Source organism: Onychostoma macrolepis, chromosome 25 (assembly GCF_012432095.1).
Source record: "Onychostoma macrolepis isolate SWU-2019 chromosome 25, ASM1243209v1, whole genome shotgun sequence".
NCBI lineage: Eukaryota > Metazoa > Chordata > Actinopteri > Cypriniformes > Cyprinidae > Onychostoma > Onychostoma macrolepis.
In genome coordinates, this window is record NC_081179.1 from 23,381,070 (window position 1) to 23,399,120 (window position 18,051).

Consider the following 18,051-nt stretch of genomic DNA (forward strand, 5'->3'; position numbering starts at 1 on the left):
TGCGTGGCGGTTATTTCTGTGTATTTCCAGTCATGCCTCTGTAAACCCACACACAGTGAATGTGTTTAATTATGGGTATGTCCAACCTATCTGGACATGGGGCAAGTATTTTTAGTAAACATCCTGTAACACTCCCACGGAGGGTGCACACAATTTGGCTAGATTGCCCAAGCAAATTCTATTATTTGGTATCTTAGTAAATCAGGCCTAAACTTACTAGATAACGTTTATGATCAAAATTTGCTTATGAAAAACATTTGCTTGCCAGTCATGATTATTTGGAGCATACTTGTGGGCTTGGCAACTCCATGGTTTGATAGAACTGACCGTTTTATCCTTTTAATTGTACAAATAAGCAATTTTTTTTCCTTTAAAAGCTCAAATAAGCTTTCATTTTTTTTTTAATTTGCACACCCACCCACGCATGTTCTCTCAACACAATTCAATCATAATAAATAATTGTGTGTGTGACGTTCCATACACAGTAACCGTATGCAACAAAGAAGCTGATACGCTCTACTTTTTTCTTAATTTCTTAATTTAATTATTTGTGACCCTGGACCACAAAACCATTCTTAAGTCGCTGGGGTATATTTGTAGCAATAGCCAAAAATACATTGTATTTATAATTATATATAATTATAATTAAATTATACATTTTTCTTTTATGCCAAAAATCATTAGGATATTATGTAAAGATCATGTTCCATGAAGATAATTTGTAAATTTCTTACCGTAAATATATCAAAACATTTTTGATTAGTAATATGCATTGTTAAGAACTTCATTTCGACAACTTTAAAAGGCGATTTTCTCAATATTTAGATTTTTGCACCCTCAGATTCCAGATTTTCAACATAGTTGTATCTCAGCCAAATATTGTCCTATCATAACAAACCATATATCAATGGAAAGCTTATTTATGTATAAATCTCAATTTCGAAAAATTGACACTTAAGCCTGGTTTTGTGGTCCAGGGTCACATTTAACACTGTTTTTCAACAGCTACAATCTGGTTCTGGTGTTGGTTCCACATGAGTTCAAAATAAGAGAAAATAACCAAAAATTGCAGTGCATTCAATTCACTGGATTACTCAAAAATAGTGGTCATACCACTAACACCAACTTCTTCAGCCCATTTAGGATATCATGCACAGAAAACAAGGCTGTGTTTACCAGGACATTAGAGAGACAGAACAACAGAAGACATGGAACAGGAGAAGCAGAAATGAATAATCAGTGATAAACAATGCGAGAAACAGAGATATTTGTGCTGACCGTCCACGGGGGCTGCTGGTACTCGGGCTCTCCTCACTATGAGCTCTGTGCAGATTAGACCTGCTCGAGTGAACTATCTCTGCACAGACAACAAACACACAAAATCATCATTAGAACCGATTCACATACATCATGCAGAAAAGTTTGTCATGCCTACTCGGTGACCGTGCGTTACAGAATAAAAACCAGTGATGCATTTTAAATGACCTACTTTTCATGACTGCATGATTGATAATTTCACATGTTTGTTTACAAAAGCACAAAAAACATATTTACTAATGCTGTATTATGCTCCAAAAGGTGCTGGTCATAGTATTACTCAGAAAACATCCTTGTTGTAAAGCATGAAGTAGTAGTGATCTGCATTAAAATGTGTTGCGTGTTGACAAAACATACTATTACACCCATGCATTTATGAGCTCAGTTCTGATTATATCCAGTTTTCTGAATTTGTCTAACCTGTTTTTTTTTTTTTTTGCTGTTTCTCACACAAATTTGTTGCTCAGTATATGGAAAAAAGAAAAAATAGAATGAAAATTACACTAAATTTCTCCTTTTCTGAAAATTGTAGTTTGAAATCCCATGAGGGGAAAATTCTTGGACAAGCATGGCTTTAATACTAATGTGCATCTGAAATTTAATTAAATACATTTTGATGCTGCTTATGTTGTTGCTCTTAATGAATCATGTGTTTGCATTTTCCTCTGCTTTAAGTAGTTTAACATGAAAGTGTCTGTTAATAAAAGTCTTGCACTTGTAAAACTCAAATGGAGCGGCATTAAACCTTTTATTACAAAAATCACAAGTTACTGTAAGAAAGTTAGAGGCTTAGTAAGTTTGAGCAAATGTTTCTGTTTACTGAATGTGTGTGCCATTCTGTCTTTCCCCAGGTCTGTACACAAAGAGCTGTTTATGTAGTGCGTGTGTTTCAGAAAAAAACCGCCAGGGGAAATGAGGGAAAACATTAAACCAACAAGAGCGACTTCAGAGCGAACAGAGGACCCTAACAGACCTACACACACTCAACCTTTATCCACCGCTGAAGGTCAAACACAGAGAAAACACACTCCAGATCTGTATACTGAACGTGGCTAAAATCAGAATTTGAGAGCCCATCACAAAGCCATTTTTTATTCTGGTATGTTGTGAAAGACATTTCACATGTCAAATGGCCAATATGTGTGTGTACAATGAGTAACTGAAAGATAAAGTCAGACAAATCACTGAAAAAGCAAACAACAGATTATTCACCTCCAGAACAACAGTAAAGTCCTTCATAGACACATGCATAAGGAGCATTTACACTCAGAGCTTGTATTGGTGTTTATTACAACCTCACGCATGGTTTAAGCAGCTCCAAATACGTCCGTATTTCAAACTGTGTTTACGAAAGAAGATTTTCACAAATAAATGCATTCGACCAAAGTCACAGAAATTTCAGAATGACTAAAACTGTATGAGTAGCATATTAAATATAGGACTGACAATTATTTGCTAATCAATTAATTTGCTGATATCTCTAGCTATTAGGGCTGCAAAACGATTAATCGCATTCAAAATAAAAGTTTATGTTTACATACTTTAAGTGTGCACTGTGCATATTTATTATGTATAAATACACACACATGTATATATTTATACTTGTATATAATTTGTATTATATATAAACGAATATTTTATATATAAATCAAACATTATTCCTTAGTATACTTGTATATGTGTATTTATATATACACATCATAAATATACACAATACACACATATAGTACGTAACTTTTATTTTGAATGCGATTAATCGTTTTGCAGCCCTAGTAGTTATGCAATATTGGTCATATTTTCTCAGCTAGTTTTTTCTCCCATAAATGACAATCTTTGCACATGAAAGCCAATAAATAGCAGCAAAATCTTTTCCAGTACATGCACTAGAAATGTAGTTCGCATAGACTGATGCTTTCAGTCTTTTACTCAAACTGCTGTTATTGACAGCAGTTTTCATTTTAGCATCTATCCATATAGACAATATTTTTATTTGATACAGAATGTGGCTGGAACAACTCAGCAAACGTGTCAGAATTAGAAACATCAGTAAATTAAAGAGACAACACGACTGCTACGGACGCAATGCAATGCAAAGGACACCTCTGAGAGACAACTGAATGATCTCTAAACAGAAAAATGCTGTTATTTTCCAAGCTGTATTAGTGAAAATGGTCTTTGCTGCTTATGTACTTGATCTTTTGTTCAAAATATTCAGAAAAATCTGACCTTTACTGAAGTGATTTTTTTTTTCTTCTCCAAAACGAGTACCACAATTACTGGCATGACTAAAAATTTAAAACTGAAATACATTCCCATCAATTTTGTACAATATGTTTTTTGTGTGATTACGAGTACTTCAGTGGTAAGACATGACTTCCTCTTTCATTGGGGTACAAATGTGAGGTGACATACAGACCAAAACCCTCTTCCATTGTGTTGGAGAGTTACACAAATCAGGAAATGGCTATATATATATATATATATATATATATATATATAAAAGCCAAATTGTTGAATTTTCATTATCAGAGCAGTAATTAGGGAGTTAAAATCTATTGGAGATGTTAAGAATCAGCCTGGAAGAGGACAAGTCTTCACTGACACCACACACAGTGAGGAGGATGAACCTTGAATGAACACCAATGAGTTTCACATAATAATGATTGCATGGTTTATTTGTACTTATGCACAAAAGAGATTCCAGCAGATTCACAAAATATCAAATGCAGGGGGAAGGGTGCTGATATTTATTTATATATTACACTATTATGAAAAGTAAATGAATTGTAAGACAACAAATATTCTTAAAGGTTAAACTCTTGTGAATATTTTGAATGAAATACCAAAAGAATAAAAAGCAAAGAAAATTTTCCACAGCCTGTTTTGTTCACATTAACCAAGGGAACTGATGTTGGTGTAGGGTACTGTGTGTTTATGTAAGGAATTATTGGCAACAGGCTGTTAAATCATTGAAAAATAAAGCACAACTGGGGTGGTAATGTGGCCACGAGGGGAAGACTACTTCAAAAATATCAACACTGCCACCTCACTACTAAAAAATGTCATGCACCTTTTCAGTAGCAAAGACATTTTATTGAAGTCGTGGGGCAGCACTGACAACAAGTCTTTGTTGCATGAATTTCTGAGCGCACAACCGTCTGCATGTGTGTGTGTGTGTGTGTGTGTGTGTGTGTGTGTGTGTGAGTGAAAGAGCTTGCTTTGATAGAGAATCAATCATCCTACTGTTAGTGATATTGTCTGTTTTTTTTCTGTGGTAATTCTTTAACTGAAATAATTTGGCAAAGTGATACAGAACTGTAATGTCGGAACTGTGCAGTTACTGAGTGTAAGCCAATCAGATTCGAGCATTCTAAAATGATCAAGCAATAATTAAGCAAAATGGCATGGAAGGCTATGCTATATTGGAGTAAGCATTAGAGACGGGGCGTCAGAACAAATAAACACAGCTGACAGTGTCTTCAATGAAAATGTATTAGTCCGCTCAATTGTGCATTCTCTGTGTCTGCTGCAAGAATGCCACTAGTGTAATCTGACATTGTCTGTAATGCACTGCATATCATTAGTCATCATAATCAATTATTAAATTATGGAATCGATGCATTGAATTATCAGATCCATTTTTACACCCCTTGCCCTGTAGAAATGTAGTATTTATGCACATCTTCCTTAAACCTTGTGCGCGAGTGTACACATCTTCAGTATATTCAAATGTTTAAACAGTATTCATGTACGTATTATTAATCTTTAATGCATAAACATCTATTTAAGAATTAATGCTTTTGAGCAGTCACACCACAAAGCATTTTAAATCAAATCAATATTGCATGCTGACATATTTATTTATTGATTTATTTGAGGGGTAGCTGTATAACAAGTAAGATAATCTACAATACACAAACCCCATTATTTAGTCATATAGGGTTAGGTATATAACATTTCGAACACTTTCTGGCAGGTTGGGGTTTAGCCATGGGAACATTTTGCAGGCAACATCTCAACCATCCCATACATGGAAAATATAAAACACTTCTGAAAATGTGTCCCTTGAATTTTAGCGGTTCAGAGACTTCTCTCCTCGTGGCTTTAAATGAACATTAAATTGTTATATGTTGACTGACTGCTGTGCTAATATCACACGTTTTACCAGCTAGAGACGATCGTTCACAAACTAAACTCAGTCTTTCTCCAGTAATCAGTGCTGGTTAGGTTACTTTGGAAATGTAATAGGTTACAGATGTTACCCTATTTAAAATGTAATAAGTAGTGTAACTATTTCAATTACTTCATTATTACATTTGATTGCTTTTTGATTACTTTTCTAAACTTCTAACAAATGTTTTCAACTGTTAGTTGTTTTAAAACATGTAAAGCAGTACAGTCGAACTCAACACTGATTACTGTCAGACTTTCAAAATCCTTCATCACTCGAATTAAGATCATAATTTAATTTTAAAGCACAGCCACCACAAAATCAGACTTTAGCACCTCTTTTTACTTTGAGATCAATCTGAGGTTAAATACAGATTTAACTTCATAACAAGAAATAGTTTAATAGTTATGATACTGTTTTTGAAATCAAATATTTGCCTAGCTATGACAGGAAACACTGACATCTAACAATGCCTTGGAAAAACAGCCAATCATAAAAATAAAGCATAAACCTAAATAGGAGATAAACCAGTTATTAAATAAGCATGTGTCCTAAACTCCTGAAACATTGGTATCTCACATTTTAAAGTCAATGCAATTTGGGAAAGAAATCAATCATATCTGTGTATGTGTGTGAAAATATTCAGATGCAACCCCCTTTGTAATCATTAACATTTTCCTAAGTAACTGTAATTTAATTACACTTTTTTTTTTTTTTTACATTTACATTTATTTTGTGATTAAATTCCGTACTTCCGTTACATGTAACTAGTTACTCCCCAACACCGGCAGTAACAGATTCAATCTAGTAGCCATGCACTGCCTAACTGACACATGGCTGCTTCTCAGAGCAGATTATTTCCAAGCAAAATGAGCGTGCATGAGTCTAAACAGATTAGGTTTGTGAGTGGTCAGAAAACCCAATGACCTACTGGGTTCTGTTTGTCAGTTGTGAGTACACAGAGGAGAAAAGCTCTCTTGTGAGCTTTCGCTGGGCCTCCTCTGGTCAAATTCGACTCTTTCCATTCCTGCCCCTCTCACCACAACCTCCGCGATTCCTGCGTTTAGTTTAGGTGGAGTCACAGCCAAGGCTTTGCGCACTCATGAATGTGCATTTGTTCATGTGTTCTGTGCGTTCTCCGAGTGTTTTCTATGAAGTGTGCATGTGTGTCTGTGAACAGGACTTACTGTCTGGGGCAGCACTGCCATTGGGCAGAGATCCTAGATCAACAACCAGGCCATCCAGACAGACGTTGAGCTCACCTCCTGCTACAACCGAGCCTTTGTTCTCTGTCTGTAGAACCAGACTGAGCTGAACATTCTCCACTGCCAGTCAAAGAGAAACAGAGAGAGAGAGAGATCTAGTGCCAGCAAATACATTCGCTTTTCAGTTTGTTAAAACCTACATTTCATTTGCATTCATGACATTTTATTTGACTGATTCCTGGTTTTGGCAACACACTCAGTAGTTCATATTTTGTGTTTTAAAATAGCAGGGTAGAAGTGAAACTGGTTTAAAGGGGTTTGAGGGAGAGCTCAGCTGTTTGTTTCAATCTGTCCCACATTAGAACATACGCTGACATAATAATTAATAACTGCTGTCGGAAACTCATACAAGAACAGAAAACAATAAAACACTATGTCTTTATCTTCTTAGGGAAGTGCTAAAGAACCAAAATTAAAATTCTGTCACAATTTACCCTCATTTCCTGTATGAATTTCTTCCATGGAACAAAAAGCACATTAAAGGCAACCGGTCTTGTGAAAAAAAAGAAAGAAAAAAGTCTGATGGTAAAAGTTCAAGAATTTTTCTAAACAATGTGAAGGAGACAGCTGACTCAGAAACAACTTGACCAAAAAAAAAACTAGGACTAACATTGTGGAGTGACGCTGCTCAAAGTCAAACCTCAAAACCTTTCAGGAAAAACACTGCACTGAGCTGAAAGGAACATGAGGCAAGTTTGTACAGACTTTGTCAAAAGACCCAGCGCTGCAAGAGAATTAATTACAGGAGGTCACATGTTTTCAATCAGAGCCTTTCCCCCTTCTAGTATAAAACATTAAAAAAAAGTTATGTTATGAACTGTCTGAGGTGATCAGCACAGATTTGAACCTTAATATTAGGGCTGGGAAAAACTAAATTGTTGATTTTTGTAAATAATGTTTGTTGTTAAACACATTCAAATAATTAACACAGCTTTCCTATAGAGTTTAGTCAGGATAGCGTAGTATTTAGTGTTTGACCGGAATGAAAACGAGGCTGTGAGTGATAGACGTTCAGTGGACTGTAATGTTGTTTAATAACATGCCAGCTGATCAGCTGATGATGACACTTCTTCCAAAAAAAAAAAAAAAAAGAAACACTGAAAAAAAAAAAAGTAATTTAATTGAATAATTATATGCAATGCGCTTTATTTACATGCGTGTAGGTTACGTGCGTGCATCACACAGCGGCTCCGTCCACAATAGACATGTTTGGAGCGTCTCAAACTCATCTCTGCATGTTGTTGTGAGTTTGGGTTTATTATAACGTTCATCTGGGAACGCAATGTGCGCCATTTCATCAGGTTCGTAAGGCAAATAATTTATAAATCTAGGAAAACACAGGAGAATACGTCGCAATTTCAAAATAAAAGCTCAAACCCTCACTCTGAGTTTACAGGTTTTGAGGTCCACATTCATTTAATTACAGCGGCTATAGCATTGCTGTCCTAAAGAAATGACCAAATATTAAAGATTAAGTGGACATTTAAATTAAATGGTGTTTGGTCAATATTAAACAATCGCGCAGTAATGTGTAAAAACAATCATCAGTCCGTTGGCGTCCCTGCAGGCCTTTGTTGTTACGCGTAATGTACATTAGCTCTATTGTATTTATAATGCATTATGTATTTTAACAGTTTTGATCAATAAAACCATATGATTTCTTGCTTTTGATACTTTATTTGAACTAATCATTATTGCATCATTGCTATTATATATGTATTGTAAGCCATTTTAAAAGCTATTGTTCACTTAAATCTATTTTTATTACCACAAAAAAAAATTATTATTATAGGGCCCTATGAAATCCGTTTTATTTCCAAATTCAGTTTTTTTCCATTTTCATTTTTCCATACTCTTTCTTTTAATAATCACAAGCATCTCCAATTAATTGAATACTGCACATTTACATTTTTCACCTAAATAAATTCTGGTAAATACTCCTTTAAAAAGTGTTTTTTGATTATAATGTTATTAGTAGTAGACTAGAACACGTGGATATGTTTTTGATTTTGAACTTTGATTTCAGTGATTTGGACTGAGATGGACATTTGCTTCTTGCACTCTGTTGCACTTTACTTTTGCTTTAAAAAAGTATTTAATAGAAATTTGGATTTCATTTGGTTTAATAAAATATTCTTAAGTAAAATTGTTGATTTCTTGTGGGGAAATTAATCGTTTAGATTAATTGATTAATCGATAAATTAGTCGACAGATTAATAGAAATAAAAATAGTCGTTAGTGGCAGCCCTAAGCACAAACGAATGGGGTGGAGAGTGATGTCACAGCTCCCGAAAATATTTTGGTTATATCTAAGGAAGGAAAATAGATACAGAGTTTGTTTTAATGGCACAAATCGAGCACAAACGAACTGCGCTGGTTTGGAGCGATTTGGGCAACATGGGGTGAAGAGTGACGTCACACTGCCAAAAAAGAATGTTTAATATCTCAAACACCAAAGCAGCACAAACGTTCGTTTTTGTGGCACAAATCAGCACAAACTATTGGCATAGTTTTGGTGATTATTTCTTTTTATGGGGTGCCAACTTCACGGAGGTCCCAAAAATCATATTCTTGCATCTCTGATGGTATTCATTTTGCCATTAATTGTAATTGGATTAAAAGTCCCTTGTTTGTTCTGAACACTGTTCTTCAGAAAAATCCTCCATGTCCTGCAGATTCTTCAGTTTTCCAGCATCTTTTGCATATTTGAACCCTTTCCAGCAGTAACTGTATGATTATGATATAAACACGATGCATTAACAGCCGGGGGGTGAAAACTTTTGAACTGAATGAACATGTCCAAATTTGTCTTATTTTGTTGAAATATATACTCGCATGTTTCAGGAAGTTAAATTTACCCTGATCTTCAAATTCAAAACGTTTTCACCCCCCGTCTCTTAATGCATCGTGTTTCCTTCAACAGCAGGGCTATTCAATTAATTTTATTTGAGGGCCGGATTATCGAATTGAACATTTGAAGGGGGCCAAGGGGGTGGGGGCCGTCCTGATGTTTTTCTGGGTGTCTATAAAATTGGAAATTAAATTTAAATGCATATTCAGCAGTAAAACTAACTAATATTACCAACAGTAACATCTATAAAAGATTAACATTAGTGCTGTCAGCCATTCAATTAAAAAAATAAAAATCACATTTTTTCTGTAATTAATTTTAAAAAATGTGACTAAACGCATATTAATATATTTGTTGTCATATTTTCACACTGAACTTCCAAATTAATATAGAAAACTTAAAGATGGTATATTTTAAATATGCGTTTAATGGCATTTTGTTACTAGCCTACAATTAATGAAGCAGTATCATTGATACAAATAATGTTACTGTTGTCTCTATTAAATCCATTTTTTCCTTTAATTTTAGACATTAATTATAGGCATTTAATATTACAGTATAATTGAAATGTTATGATATTATTTTTTAACATTTAATAGGCTTTGAAAAATACAACTTTTTATAAAGTGAGCTTAAAACAATCTTCACATAAACTATAAATTGTATGCATTAGCTATATTGATTATTCTTTATTCAAGCTACAAAAGTTAATCAGCAAGCAGAGCAGTCAAGTGATTTCTCTTTTTCTTTAGTTCTTTGATTTGCATCAATCACAGACTGCAGCAGGTTTCAGTTTAAAAGCAGCACTGTTTCTTTAATAAAACCTGATGCACATGACGTGGATGTGACACATATCCAATTTTCTCCCAACGCTTTACAGTCACTTAGGATTTTATAACTGATTTAAGACTGTTTATGAGGTAACTTGCCAAAACCATGTATTTTTACATCATTGTGTGTGGTTTTGTGCGCTTGTCTGAAGCGGCTCAGTTTATGAGTTCAGCCAAACGTGCATATTTTCAAACTATACTTCCTGCTTAGATAAAAATCTTCGTCCATTTCTCGCTAGAAGTTATGATCGATAACACTGTTTTTAAACTTGTTTAAACTAACGTTAGAATTGTGGATCTCTCATAACTCCCTCACATAAGTATTTGTCAACGCTGCCATCTATTGATGTTGCACTCTCTGGTAAATTGTTGTTATTGTGTCTCTCCCTTTTATTTTTGGCTGGCCCAGGCCAGTGTTGCCACCTTGTGGACAAACTAATTAGTGCAAGAACAATTCAAGGCAAATGTGCAACCTGTGCACTCTTCCTCTTTTTTAATAGTTGTGTTTGAGTCCCTCAATTGTCCTCAGTGTGAAAAAATGGATCTCAAAATCATACAGTCACTGCTGGAAAGGGTTCAAATATGCAAAAGAATCTGCAGAACGTGGAGGATTCTTCTGAAGAACAGTGCTCAGTTTAACTGTTCAGAACAAACAAGGGACTCATGAACAACCATCACAAAACAAAAAACAGTCGTGGATCATCCAGGTAACCACACACAGTATTAAGTCAAGTGCCAATCAACTGCCCTACTTATCATGAATTGCTGTTTTAATGGTGTTTGGAGTTTTACTCTTGGAGAACTTACTCTTGCCATCATGTGTTCGTAGAGTGTCCAGTAAGTCAATGGTGGCACTGCCCAGAAGTTCCTTCCTCAAAGTGTGACAACTCCACAACTTCAGATCCAAACGACTCTGAGGAGTCACGTTCCTGTACAAAAAATAATAAAAATGTGACCATACAGTATGTAAAGAAATGTGTTCATTTAATAAAGTCACCCAGAACTGACATTGCCTTTCAAAAAAGATTTTAAGAGATTGTTTTATTGACTCTTTTCACTTGGTTACTGATTCAGTAATTTTACGTCATTTGAAATTAAATAAGTAACCATTATACACTGTATATAATCTCAGTCACATAATGCCTTACAGGGTGAGGTCTTCATTCCACTGCAGCTCTAGGTGTCCAGTGCGTTTGCCTGTTTTCTTTGTTTCGCTGGTCAGGCCGTCAGCGGTCACTTCCACAAACGAACTCAAACGAGACGAGTGACGACTGGGCAGTTTAGGAGACTGAGGCTTAGCAGACAACACTGAACAGAAAAACAACAAACTCTTTTAACTATTAAACATTCTGGAATAGAAGTTTTGCAAAATTTCAATGAGAAGCATTATATTTTTGGCCAAGTTCTAAGTTACTATGAATCAAACCATTACAGAGTTATACATCCCATAATATCATATTTACAATCAAAATGAACAAGAAGTAACAGTAATAACATCCAGTGGAAGCCCTAGCATTTTGGGGGCCTTAAGCAAATTTTCTAAATGGGTCCCTTTTCACTTTATTGCAAAGTCTTACTCTTACTCAGTATATTTGAACTGAACTGAACTGGACAATGAAATCACTGAATTAATGATGAACTCTGTTTACTGTTTTGCATTATTACACACTATTTTTCCTACTGAATATTGTGAAGCTGCTTTGAGACAATCTGTATTGTTAAAAGCGCTATATAAATAAAGGCGACTTATATTTATCTTTGAAGACATTTATTTCTGAAGCAAACTAGCAAGTTTTTAACCATTGCTTTTAGAGAAATGTATCTGCTGTATGCAGAGAAATGTGGGACTGCAACTGTTAATACAATAAAACAATACACAATAAAATAATGTATAAAGTAAACAAATGTTAGAAAAATGGTTAAAGTGCCAATGAACACAACCATAGGTGCCGATCCCAAAAACACGAGATAATCTCCATTCATTTTAACCAATAAGAAATGGATTGCAGCTTGTATGACTTTATTGTAATTTTCGGCGTTATTTTAATGGCAAATGTCAAGAGTGCATTATTGTAATACGAGAGGGTGCCACGGGGTGCACGAATCTCTCGGCTTGCAGCAGGCTTGCTCTCCAATAATGATCATGGCTCTGATGCACTCCTCAGATATTACGTGTGCGCCCTCAAACTTTGCCCTGTGTACGCGCGAATAAGTGCTTATTGTAAACAGGTATTTATTAATTCATTTTATTAAGTGAAGCGCAACCCTCAAAGAAAGAATGTGTGTATTATTTGCATAGTATATTATTTGCGGTATTTATTCAATACAGTGACTAAATTAACGAAAAATAAAGCATCAACAAGTGTTGGCATTTCCCAAGAGTACAGCAGTAATGACTTTATGAACTACTTTACTTCTAAGATCGATACTATCAGAGATAAAATTGTAACCATGCAGCCGTCAGCTACAGTATCACATCAGATGGGGAACAATTCCATTCATTCTCTACTGTGGGAGAGGAAGAATTGTATAAACTTGTTAAATTATCTAAACCAACAACATGTATGTTAGACCCTATTCCATCTAAACTACTAAAAGAGCTGCTTCCAGAAGTCATAGATCCTCTTTTGGCTGTTATTAATTCATCATTGTCATTAGGATATGTCCCCAAAACCTTCAAATTGGCTGTTATTAAGCCTTACATTAAAAAAAAAAAAAACACAATTTGACCCCAAAGATCTAGTTAATTACAGACTGATCTCAAATCTCCCTTTTCTGTCAAAGATACTAGAAAAGGTAGTATCCTCACAATTATATTCCTTCCTAGAGAAAAATGATATCTGTGAGGAATTCCAGTCAGGATTTAGATCGTATCATAGTACTGAGACTGCTCTCATTAGAGTTACAAATGACCTGCTTCTATCATCTGATCGTGGTTGTATCTCTTTATTAGTTCTACTGGATCTTAGCGCTGCGTTCGACACTATCGACCACAACATTCTTTTGAATAGACTACAAAACTTTGTTGGCATTAGTGGAAGTGCCTTAGCATGGTTCAAATCGTACTTATCTGACCGCCATCAGTTCGTAGCAGTGAATGAAGAGGTATCATATCGATCACAAGTGCAGTATGGAGTACCTCAAGGCTCAGTACTAGGGCCGTTACTTTTCACACTTTACATGTTACCCTTGGGAGATATTATCAGGAGACATGGTGTTAGCTTTCACTGTTATGCTGATGATACTCAGCTCTATATTTCTTCGCGGCCCGGTGAAACACACCAAATTGAGAAACTAACGGAATGCATAGTCGATATAAAAAACTGGATGACGAGTAATTTCTTACTGCTAAATTCTGAAAAAACAGAGGTGTTAATTATAGGACCTAAAAACCCCATATGAAATAACCTAGAACACCATCTAACACTTGACGGCTGCTCTGTGGATTCGTCTTCATCAGTTAGGAACCTAGGTGTGCTATTTGATAGCAATCTTTCATTTGAAAGCATCTGTAAAATCTGTAAAACTGCATTTTTCCATCTCAAAAACACGACCTATGCTTTCAATGTCAAATGCAGAAATGCTAATTCATGCGTTTATGAGCTCATGGTTAGACTACTGTAATGCTTTGGAGTCACTCACTCCAAAGTGAGTGACATACTTGATAAAGTCAGCATCCACATCATTAAAACAACAATTACGATACTATTGTAGACAATACATGTCACACAACCCTTACTGCCTCCTCATTTTCAAACACCACTGAAAAAGCAAACTTTATCAAAGTTACTATTACCCAGCTTTACTGTCTGAACGCCTACAATGGGCCCCCTGGTGGGCATGTGGGCCCTATGCACCCACTTATGTGGCTTATGTCAGTGGTTCTCAATTCCAGTCCTCACGATCTGCACATTTTGTATGTTTCTCTCATCACTCCAGACGTTTGTTCTATTCGGCCGTAAGTGTGAATAGATGATGATATTCCGCCAAGATTCCAGTTCGAAGGGAGCGTACAGCGGTGGCCAAAATGATTAGAACACTAGTATTTTCACCAGCTCAAAAATGGTTTAAAGTCAGTTATTTCTATCTTTTGCTGTAGTGTGTCAGTAGGACGTATCAGTTTACATTTCCAAACATTAATTTTGCCTGCAAAGCTACAGTACTGTTAAAAGTTTTAGGCACTTGTGTAAAAATGCTGTAAAATGCTGTCAAAAATAATGTCATAAATAGATTTTCTTTATCAATTAACTTCTATTGACTAGGCTCCTAAATTAAATCAACATTTGGTGTGAGCATCCTTTGTGTTTGAAGCAGCTTTTGCCCTCGGTGCACTTGCGCATAGTTTTTCAGGGAGCTTTGCAGCTAGGTTTCTTGAAGCATCTTGGAGACGTTGCCACAGTTCTTCTGGATTTAGTCTGTCTCAGTTTCTTCATGTCATTCCAGGCAGACTGGATGATGATCAGATCAGATCTCTGTGTGGAGCACTGGCTGCCGTCAGACAAACTAAAATCTCACTGGATTATTAGTTTGGAAATGTAAACTGATATTTCCTACTGACACACTACAGCAAAAGACAGAAATAACTGACTTAAAACCATTTTTTAGCTGCTGAAAATACTAGTGTTCTAATCATTTTGGCCACCACCGTATACGTTCCACTCAAAGGGCATTAAAGTGTGCGAGACGTGAATTTAAACTGTATTTATTTACAGAGGTATATTATTTCACACTTCTCTAGTAAGTTTCATCTGTGTGTGAAGACGCTGCAAGCGCAAATCCATGAATAAATGTTCCCAAGTGAAATAAACTTCAACTCAGGGAGTAGGGAGCAATGAACACTGTGTAGGGGACCATGTCAATCGAAACACAGTTCATGCATGGGGCTCTCTTCTAACGAGCTGGTTATCAGAATAAGGTGTGTTAAATAAGAGAGACATGGGCTGTGTTCGAAATGCCATACTATCATACTGCTCTTACTATTTCTGCAGTATCCAGTATGTATGCTGTGCATAGTATGCAAATTTTCTTTATGCATGGAATACCTGGATGACCTACTATATTTGCCAGAATCTGCTAAATATAACTCAAGTACACTGAAATCAGTACAGAAGCTGTGTTCGGAATGGCATACTATCATACAACTCCTACTATATTGCAGTATGCTGTGTGTATACTGTGAATAGTATGTGAATTTTCTGTATCCATGGAGTTTCCGGATTACCTGCTACATTTGCTGAAATTTGATGTATGCATCTGTAGACACTGCATGGGATACTGTTTCCCAGAATGCAACGCGCTCCATGTGACGTTTCATCTTCAAACGCGTGAGTGAAATAATAATTCAATTATGCAAACAGAATTCAATTCCGCTGTCAAGCAGTTGTAAAAGAAACGGAGTGTATTTACTCTAAGGACAACAGACCAATTTGTCGGCAGAGGCTATTTACATGAACTCCGCCCACAAATGCCTGGCTGTGATAAACAGCACTGCAAAAGACACATGTTTTTCTGTAGTATCAGCGGCACTGCGAGTAATTAATACGCAAGCCTGTATGCGTTTGACGCGAGTGACCCAATTTCTAGTTCGGCTTTTGTCAAACTCATGCTTCTCCTTTTCCCATCACAATAAAAAATGAAATGAATATTTGAAAAGTGGAAATAAAACGCCTCATTAATAATACAGTGTTATTAGGCATGCTTAGCTGTCGGTGTAGGGAGGTTTGTCCCAATAAAGTGGCATTTATCTAATAAAATGTATAACTTATTTATTTGCACTTGATATGTTATTGCATGCTGTTTTATAATGTACTACGGTGCTGAAGTATAAATATCTGCCACCTAACTACTATTGTACATGCCTGTTGCTAAAGCTTCTATTTTAGTGTGAACAGAATTTATTTGCAGTTAGTGTAACTAGAATATATCGCTTTTCCCACTTAGTGTAACTGCCAAAAATATCATCGTTCAGTTAAAGACAGCTCAGTGTTGATTCAGTTTTGTTCAATCGGCTGTGTCAAGTTCATCATCCGTTATGAAATGAGTTCAATCGGTCAACATAATTGTTTACTAGTATGAACCCAAACAAGCCTTTGTAAAAAGAACGATTAGCACATTTATTTGTAAGGTAACAGCCTTGACAGCTGTGCTGAATTAATGTTCAGCGTTTGTCATGTGACGACACTTTAGCATACTACTCTGAAACATGTGCTGCTTATTTATTGTATACGGTTTCACACACTTTTTTTTTTTTTTTTAATAGTACGCAGTATGCACTGTGTACTGGGCAGTAAGCAGTAAGTATTTCGAACACAGCCATGCTAAATATTCAAAACAGGGGACTGGAATTGAGAACCACTTGCTTATGTAGTAGGGATAACGTTACAATAATAAATGCAGCACAAACTGCTTCTTTTCATTTTCGAAAGCAGAAAAAAAAGTTTTAGTATACAGAATGACATCTTGCTGCTCCGAGACAGTAATGCAGTGTGGATAACATACTTGTATTATAACAACAACTAAATAAGCCGCAAAGACTATGATTCCAAGACCAAAGCATCAAGACCATCAAGACGCCAGGAAAAACGTACGCCTTGGATTCCTGTAAAGAATATTCTGAGTGAATGTGTCCTGGCATGATGTAGCAGCCATGAAGTTATTATTCAGTGCACATCACCCTCTAGAGGAAACACAGCACAGTGCAAAAACACATGCGTCACATCAGCTTTTAAAATCACATCAGCTGCAGATAAATCAATCATAGTGCTGATGTTCGATGGCACTGGATCAAAACAGGCTGGTTTTCCTACCTTTCAAGGTCAGCTGTGATTTCTCTGTGGCCTGAGCGCTGGCAGACTGAGACACACTGGCAGCTGCCATCATCACTTCACATCACATCACAGCCCTAAACACACACATAATCATCATCATCTCCAATAACACTCATATTTACTCAGCCACTGTATATCAGAATAAGCCACAGACGTGTGTGTGTGTGCGGAGACCTTCACTGCGAGCATTAAAACTCACAGACACACATTACAGTACACATCAGGAAGATTTTACACAAACTGTGAAGGAATCAAAAGACAAATGCTGAGCAAGATAAAGATAAAGATGTGTCATAATGAAACGTGTGATTATCCCAGTCTGACAGCATCAAAGTTCACGAACTGGTTTTGATGAGCAGACACAAACAAACAGCAATAACATTTGTATTCAACCGTACGGTATACAGCAGGGTCAGCTGATCATAACATCACATTTATATTCGCCTCAGACTTAGACACCAGAGAGACTCAGCGGGAGATCATTTCTGTAGTTATTTAAGATTTATAATCATTGCTAATTTTAAGTTTAATTTCTCATGATAGGTGAGTGACGCCGTTTGGCTAGCTAACAATTTTTAGATCAAAAGTCACAATATAGTTGAAATCGTCAAGAAGAACGCTTATTAAAAGCGGACAGACTTATATGTGATTTAAGCGGTTTTCTGTTTATAATAACACACAAAAATGTTTTGATCTCTACCTTTTATCTGCCGTGAGACTGTGAAGCGCTAACTGTCATTTCCGCTTTAATGTCAGGGTCATGTGACTCACAGACCAGCGCCGCGGTGGA

At 36.0% G+C, this 18,051-nt stretch overlaps 1 protein-coding gene across 2 annotated transcripts in view; it reads right to left on the reverse strand.

The window, feature by feature from the left end:
- wwp2 (WW domain containing E3 ubiquitin protein ligase 2) overlaps window positions 1–18,051 on the reverse strand; it is a 48,068-nt gene extending 30,017 nt beyond the window's left edge. For both annotated transcript variants that reach the window (XM_058766914.1, XM_058766913.1), the window contains exons 1-6: window positions 17,962–18,051; window positions 17,241–17,335; window positions 11,583–11,742; window positions 11,242–11,363; window positions 6,676–6,813; window positions 1,279–1,357 (exon numbers count right to left, since the gene is read on the reverse strand). In XM_058766914.1, the coding sequence (XP_058622897.1) occupies window positions 1,279–1,357; window positions 6,676–6,813; window positions 11,242–11,363; window positions 11,583–11,742; window positions 17,241–17,313 (572 nt within the window). In that variant the 5' untranslated portion in view covers window positions 17,314–17,335; window positions 17,962–18,051. The remainder of the gene's footprint in view (window positions 1–1,278; window positions 1,358–6,675; window positions 6,814–11,241; window positions 11,364–11,582; window positions 11,743–17,240; window positions 17,336–17,961) is intronic.